The following is an 8620-nucleotide window of genomic DNA, read 5'->3' as shown; positions in this document are numbered from 1 at the left end:
AGGGGAAAGAAAAATCTTCCATGACATAAATAGGCTGAAAGAATTCATGTCCACAAAACCAGCCCTTCAGAGAGTTCTTGAAGCAATACAAAGAGCTGAAGAAAGGAATGACTATACCCAAGGGGTTACAGAAAGAAACTTAATGAAGGTATAACTATGGAAATGCACAGCTACACCAAGAATGTAAACAGAAATAAAAATGACAGGAATCAATATATGTCTTTCAATAATAACTTTAAAATATCAGTGGACTGAACTTCCCAGTCAAAAGACAAAGATTAATTGAATGGATTAAGAAACAAAACCCGTCTTTTTGTTGTCAGCAAGAAACTTATTTTCAAGGACAGGCACTACCTTAAGGTGAAAGGATGGAAAAAAATATACTGAACGAATGGTACTAAGAAAAAAGCAGGTGTTGTAATTCTAATATCTGACAAAATAGACTTTAAAACTAATCAGAAGAGATAAAGAGGGCCACTTCATTCTGATCAAAGGAAAAATTAACCAAGAAGACAATAAAATCATGAACATATATTCATCAAATTCTGATGCACTCAACTTCATAAAATTAGTACCTCAGGACTTTAAAACCCAGATTAATCCCAACTCATTAATAGTGGGGGACTTCAATATCCCATTGTCTCCATTAGATAGGTCAACAGGACAGAGAATTAACAGACATCTGAATTAAATAATACCATACATCAAATGGGCCTAACAGACATCCACTGAATATTCCACCCAAGCACCAAAGAATACTTGCTATTCAGTGCCTCATGGAACTTTCTCCAAAATCAACCACATTCTGGGGCACCAAACAAACCTCAACAAAAACAAAAAGATTGAAATAATCCCATGCATTCTATCAGACCACAGTGCAATAAAGCTTAAAATCAACACCAGAAGAAACCCTAGTAAATACATGAACACATGGAGATTAAACAACACACTCCTGAATGATGAGTGGGTCAAGGAAAAATTAAGAAAAATAAAAGTATTCCTGGAACTAAATGAACAGGACAGCATAACACCACAAAACCTCTAGGAAACGTTGAAAGTGGTCCTTAGAGGGAAGTTTATAGCTCTAAGTGCCTACATCAAAAAATCAGAAAGAACACAAATAAATGACTTACCATTGCAACTCATAACACTTGAAAAGCAACAGCAAATGAAGCCCAATTCCCACAGACAAGAAGAAATAACAAAAATCAGAGCAGAAATTAATGAAATATAAACAAAGAAAACAATACAAAGAACCAATGTATCCAAGAGCTGGTTCTTTGAAAAGATAAACATGATTGACAGACTGCTAGCCCAGTTAACCAAAAGAAAGAAAGAGAACCTCCAAATCAAGAAAATCAGAGCTAAAAGGGGAAACATCAAAACAGACACCAAAAAGATCCTGAACATTATGGTTCGAGGCCAGCCTGGTCTACCGAGGGAGTTCCAGGCAGCTGGAGCTACAGGGAGACCCTGTCTCAAAAAGACCAAAAAAAAAAAAAAGGGCCAAAATAAGGGAATACTTTGAAAACCTATACGCTACTCAATTTGAAAACTTAAATGGCTGTGTATCTAAAAGCATGGGAACCACCAATACTGAACCAAGAAGAGATCAACGGCTTAAACAGACCCGTAACACATAAAGAAATTGAAACATAATACAAAACCTCCCAGCTAAAAAAAGCCCAGGACCAGATGGATTTACAGCAGAATTCTCCCAGACATTTAAAGAAGATCTGCATCCAATACTACTTAATTTATTCAAAAAGATAAAAATGGATGGAGAACTTCCAAATTCTTCATTCCTGTGAAGCCAGCATCACTGTAATACCAAAGCCAGGTAAAGATACAACTAAAAAAAGAAAACTATGGACCCATGTCCTTAATGAACATCAATGGAAAAATTCTCAACAGAATACTCGCAAACCACATACAGATACATATCAAAATATCATACACCATGATCAAGTCAGCTTTATTCCGGAGATGCAGGGATGGGTCTATATATATAAGTCAATAAACGTCATAAATCATGTAAATAGACTAAAAGACAAGAATCACATGGTCATTTCAATAGATGCAGAGAAGGCCTTTGAGAAAACTCAACATACATTTATGTTCAAAGTCCTAGAGTGAATTGGACTGGAGGGAACATACCTCAACATAATTAAAGCCATATATAACAAACCCACAGCCAACATCATTCTAAATGGAGAAAAACTGGAAGCATTCCCATTGAAATCAGGAACCTGAAAGGTGGTCCACTATCTCAACTTCTCTTTACCATAGTGCTTGAAACTCTTGCAAGAGCAATAAGACAAGAACAGGAAATTAAAGGAGTAGTAATTGGAAAAGAAGAGATCAAATTATCCCTTTTTGCAGATGGTATGATATTTAAGAGATGCCAAAATTTCCACCAGAAACTCCAAGAAATTATTAACACGTTCAGTAAAGTGGCAGGTTACAAAATTAAATCTACAAAATCTGTAGCCTTTCTATATACTAATAACAAACAATCAGAAAAAGAGTACATGGAAACACTCCCTTTCACAATAGCTGTAAAAAAAAAAAATCTCAGAATAAACCTGACCAAAGACATTAAAGATCTCTACAATGAAAATTTCAAATTTTTAAAGAAAGAGATTGAGGAAGACATCAGAAGATGGAAGGACCTCCCATGCTCATGGAATGGAAGAACTAATATTGTGAAAATGACCATCCTACCAAAAGCTATTCTTGGATTCAATGCAATGTCAATGAAAATCCCCATGACATTCTTCACAGAGTTGGAAAAAACCATCCTAAGATGCATATGGAAGCACAAAAGACCTCGATAGCCAAAGCAAACCTGAGCACTAAGAGCAATGCTGGGGGGGTGGGATTACTATATCAGAATTTAAACTGTATTACAGAGCTATAGTCATAAAAACAACAAGGTACTGGCACAAAAACTGACCCATAGATCAATGGAACAAAATTGAAGGCCCAAATATGAGTACATGCAATTTCAGCCGCCTGATATTTGATGAAGGGGCCAAGAACATTCACTGGAGGAAAGACAGCATGTTCAGCAAGTGGTGCTGGCAAAACCTGATCTCCATTTGTAGAATAATGAAACTAATCCCCTATATTTCACCTTGCACAAAAGTCAGCTCCAAATGGATGAAAGACCTCAATGTGAAGCCTGAAACTCTGAAACTGTTAAATTGTTAGAAGAAAACATTGGCAATAACCTACAAGATATAGGTGTAGGAAATAATTTTCTAAACCAGACATCAATTGCTCAGGAAACAAGGGCAAGAATCAACAAATGGGACCTTATTACACTAAAATGCTTCTGTACATCAGAAGAAGAAACCAAGGAAGTGAAGAGAAAACCCACAGAATGGCAGAAAATCTTCAGCAACAAATCTGACTGTGGGTTTAACATCCAGACTGTATAACGAACTCAAAAAACACAGAATCAAGAAAGGAAGTAACCCAATTAAAAGATGGGTAAAGCACTGAAACAGACAGTTCTCAAAAGAAATAAAGATGGCTAAGAAGCATCTACAAAGGTGTTCAGCATCATCAGTAATTAGGGAAATGCAAATTAAAACCACTTTAAGATTTCATCTTACCCCAGTCAGACTGGCTAAGATCAAGAAAAAAAAAAATGATACCAAATGTTGGAGAGGATGTGGGGAAAGGGGAACACTCATCCACTTCTGGTGGGATTGCAAACTTGTTCAACCCCTATGGAAAACAGTGGGGAGAACTCTTTAAAAACTACAAATGAACCTACCATTTGACCCAGTTATACCACTCCTTAGCATATACCAAAGAACGCATCCTATTGCAGAGACCCTTGTACATCCATTTTTGTTGCTGCTCTTTTCACAATAGCTAAGAGATGGAAGCAACCTAAGTGTCCCTCAGGTGATGAGTGGATAATGAACCTGGTTCATTTATATGATGGCAGTAAAGAAAGATGAAATCATGAAATTTGCAGGTATATGGATGGAACTTGAAACTGTTATACTGAGTGAATAAACACAGACTCAGAAAAGACGTATGTTCTCCCTCATATGTGGATCCTAGCACCAAATCCTTATGAGTGAGTATGTTTCCACACTACAGGAACCAGGATAATGAAGAAAACCAGGGAGGTAAAGCAAAAGAAAGAATATGAAAGAGAAGAACAGTAGAAAACAGGCATTAATAAAGGAGATAGGGATAAAAATGGGGTTATTTTAAGGGGAGTGGGGAGGGAGAGTTATTCAAGAAACCTTGGGAATAAAGGGAAAGAAGGAGCTCAAGAGAGGTAGGACCAGGAGAAAGGGTATTATTAAGGGAGAAATGGGAAAAATTGGGGCACTTTAAATGGGGGAACCATGGTTGAAGGTTTAGACTATGCGAGAGATAAATAATGTCTAGCTAGTTTTAAAAAACCAGAGGGATCCATATTAATCAAACAACCCACTGAACAAATTATACATACAACTAGATCAGGGAATATAATACATGTCTAGGTGAGGTTTATCTGAGAATGTTTGCTCTTTGCCCAAGCTTTATCTACATAGCATATGTAATTAAAAGTACCAGACTGGTGGAACTAACCTTCTTGGATGTCTAACAGCCATACTTTGAGGCCTATACTAATTTGGTCAGAGGGACATAAAGGACAGTTTTTGCTCCTTGCCCTCCTAGGTCGACAAAGTTCCAGGAGATTATGAGCATCTCTCAAAATGTCCTGTAACTTGGTAACTCACCTGTCCTCTTGATCAGGGAGGCCATGGATACCTCATGAAATGGACTTGAACCAGTGTCTAGTTTACAAGGAGGAGGGTCAACACAGGAAACATTTCCTCCATGCTTCCAAGTGAAGCCAGCCACGGTCAACCAGGACCTTTAACTTATCTTCCCATAGTTGGAACTGGTAAAAGAAAGGAGCCAGCGGCTCCTCTCAAGCCCATGTGACCCCTGAGGAACAGATCCTCACATGACCTGAAGAGTAAAAATAAATTGGATTATCTGGACCTACTGTATGGTCTTGAACACCCAAAAGGAAAGTATAACCAAAGATTAAAGGGATCAATATAATTTTTAAGAGTCCATATGTATAGCTAAAAGCTACATAACAAGCAACAATGCCAGACAGGAGATACCTTCCTTCGAGTTGTTGGCCAGGGTGGCCCAAGGGACTCCCAGACAGTAACCCAGCATAGAACTGGGAAAATGAACAGCAGACCCCAATCTTATCCAAAGGAATATTGGCAACTGATTTCTGCTAGATGAGGAAGAGCTGATCTTCCTAAAACAAGGAATCCTAGATAGGCTGACTAGATTCAGCAGATGGACAAGCACTGGGGAACGGCTGGGGGCGCTGACAACACAGTGGACAGTAGCAGGGATGACAGAGTATATGAGCTCCAGTGGGGTGGGGAGAAGCTATGGAAGGGTACCATTTGGGATGTGAATATATAGATGAATAAGATTGTTTGGGATGTTCTGTATGAAATACACACGAAAAATCAACAAATGGAAGAAAAAAGTTTATTTGAGGAAGAAACATAAAAATTTGCTCCATTTTAATTACTAGAGGTGAAACACATTACCACTGAAATCTACCCTATGATTTTATATCCATGCTCAGGTGGATCTCAGAAAGTAACCGACTGTGACTAGTAATAATCAGATAGAGATTAGAGATGCATGTGCAAACATCTAAGTGTTAGTAGCATTAAAATGAGTTTTGTTGTATGAAACTATATTTTAAAATGAAATGGAAATCTTTTTTAAAGGTTAAAACTTCATTTAGTTTTATGTCTTTTAGGGTTTATACTGAGTTCTGTATCGTATAACTGTATTAATTCAACTGTGAACTTAAAAATTTACAGTGCATATTGAAAGAGATGCATCTTTGCTCTGGAAATTTTTATCGAATATGTTAATGCTGTAATGAAAGGCTTCTTCTAATCATGTGGTTATTAAATAAATAATTTTTTTAAAAATTAAAAAAAATACACCATTAGTTGAACACTTATTTTGTGCTAAATGCTAAATAACAAGGATATCAAATCATGAGTTTATTTAGAAAGATAATGTAGATGCTTTTTTAAATGTTTGGTTCATTGGATGGTGAGATTACGTGAAGTAGGTGGTAGAGCGCCTGCTATAGTGAAGGCTGGATCATAAAGCAGAGAACTGGCAGAGCAGTTGCCCAAAGTGAGGTTTTGCAAAATGCCCATATGTTTACAGTACCACAGAATGTCTGTGGACACTGACTGACACAATAGGCCTTAACACAAATGACAGACTGTATGAATTCTGGTGGGGGTGCTATGGGAGGGTGCCAGTGGGGATGGGGTATAAAGAGGATTAAAATTTATTGAGATGTTCTGTATGAACTACACAAAAATTCAATAAGAAAATTAAAGAGAGAAATATGCTAATATGTTTCAAAGAAATTTAAAAAATGTAAAATATTATGAGAGAAACAAAAGCATCAGAATTTTAAAAATAGTTTTCTATTTACTGGAAAATTGATCATATGTCTGATTTTAATTCCAGCCAATCAGTGTTGTTGATTATCTTGAATGCTAGTGTTGAGGACAAAAGGCAGCCAGGTGAAGTCTGAGTGAGGTCCTGTGGCCAGCTCACTGGAATGGCTTGCTTCTTTGGTTCCAGTTATCCTCCTCAGTGTTCAGCTGCTCTGTTCCTGGTGGTCCTGTCTGGTTCCCCCCCCCCCCCCCCGCCCCCTGCTTTACAGGTTCCAGCAGCAGTATCCTGAGGTCTGTTACCACCCTGCCATCACGTGGATACTGGTATTCGTTTTGTGGCAGGAGTTGCTTCAGGTTGCTTCTTGTCATGAATTGCTTTCTAGAAAACTGGGGTAATGAAGACATGGTATTATAGGTGATTGATTTTGGAATGATCGCGTGCTTATTTTATTACTTTATTCATTTGTTCCTTCATTTATTCATCGTATGAACATGATGAAAAAATTTAAGCATAAATTTAGTTTAGCATTGATAAAGCACACTAAATTGTTTTTTAATTCCAGAGTTGGTGCAGGTCAGAGGAGAACATAATGGAATCGGTTCTCCTTCCACCACATGGTTTCCAGAGGAATTCTGGTCATCAGGCTTGGGAGCAAGTACTCTTACCCACTGAGCCATCTTACTAGCCTTAAGCACACATTTTAAAATGATATTTCAGAGGTGCAAAATATGTCAAATGTCAGGTTTGTTTTTCTAATTTTTTGTTTTTATTATGTTCGATTTTAGGACGGATAACGTTTACAGAACCAAACATCCAGAATGTGCCAAGAGATTTTGAAATTAAAATGCCAACACTAATAGAGGAAAGCCCACCTTCCCAAGCCATAGGCAAAGGCCTGCTTCCAATGGGCAGGTAGACTATTTCTCTGCATTGTAACTTTTGTGTACATGACTGATTCAAAAAGAGCCTATTGTAGCCGGGTGTGGTGGCACACACCTTTAATCCCAGCACTCTGGGAGGCAGAGGCAGGCGGATCTCTGTGAGTTCAAGGCCAGCCTGGTCTATATAGTGAGTTCCAGACCAACTGGGGCTACAGGGAGACCCTGTCTCAAAAAGACCAAAAAAAAAAAAAAAAGAAAAGCCTATTGTACAAAACAATGAAATGAGTTTACTTTTATATTCTAGACATACCCATTTTTGTTCTAGGCATTCTCCATTTTAAATCCCAGTGTCTATAGAGAGGCAGGTTGATGGTGAAAGGCTGCAGACTGGGGCTACTAGTTGTCTCTAGCCCTGTGTGCTTCTTCAAGTTTAATGACACAGGGAAGCAGCTAGCCCTGCCAGGGACTACCCCTCTTGCCCGCTCTTAATGTACACAATAAGAGGACACAGCACAGATAATTACATTAGGTATGGCCATGGAGATTTGTGGAGCTAAATGGCCGGGCATTGATTGTCTCAAGCAGTTGTGGAAAGGGGATTACAAGCACAATGTTTTATTGAGTGCTTGCTTGCTGTGAGGGTCTAACACCTTAAAGTTTAAAGTGAATTTCAGGTGGGTTGTCTTTAAGTTTCTTGGTTGGAAATACTATTTTTATGGGAAATCAGACCTCATATATCTGAGAGACCTTGTGCCCAGTGGATGATTGTTTTTGTACTACAGAGGACTAAAGAAGAAGGGCTGTGGCCTGCACCCTGGGCACCAGGCACTGATGGAGAAGGCCTCACGCAGAGGGATGCCGTTCTCAGTGAGCATGCGCCATGCCTTTGTGCCTTTCCCAGGTAAGGTGAGCGCCTCATTGCTGTGGGGATGTTTGTTTTCAAGGCCTGGAAAGGCTGTTATGAGTAGGACTCATAGACCTGCGTGGTGCCCTGCATCCTTCCCGTGGGGCAGCCTGTCTTACCTCTGCTTTGCCAGGTTCCTGGCAGTTATTCACCATTGTCATCATGATCTGCTCTCCGTGAAACCTCTGTGTGTATCTCAGAGCCACTATCACCTATGACCATGTTTTTCTTAAGGCCTTTGTAAACCTTTGCAAAATTCTGTAGATTTGGTCAGTTCTCATTTGCTTTTGCTTCTCTCTGGTGTTAATGAAGGCTTTCCTTCCCCACTTTCCTCCTTTGACCTAGAAGAACA

General features: G+C 38.7%; 1 protein-coding gene across 2 annotated transcripts in view; it reads left to right on the top strand.

Moving 5' to 3' along the window:
- Polq (DNA polymerase theta) overlaps positions 1-8620 on the top strand; it is a 124577-nt gene that overhangs the window by 97108 nt on the left and 18849 nt on the right. For both annotated transcript variants that reach the window (XM_029568225.1, XM_008842915.3), the window contains exons 23-24: positions 7269-7395; positions 8147-8265. In XM_029568225.1, the coding sequence (XP_029424085.1) occupies positions 7269-7395; positions 8147-8265 (246 nt within the window). The remainder of the gene's footprint in view (positions 1-7268; positions 7396-8146; positions 8266-8620) is intronic.

The sequence above is a fragment of the Nannospalax galili genome, unplaced genomic scaffold (genome assembly GCF_000622305.1).
Source record: "Nannospalax galili isolate Female #2095 unplaced genomic scaffold, S.galili_v1.0 scaffold18, whole genome shotgun sequence".
Taxonomy (NCBI): Eukaryota; Metazoa; Chordata; class Mammalia; order Rodentia; family Spalacidae; genus Nannospalax; species Nannospalax galili.
This window is presented reverse-complemented; position numbering and strand designations above follow the sequence as displayed.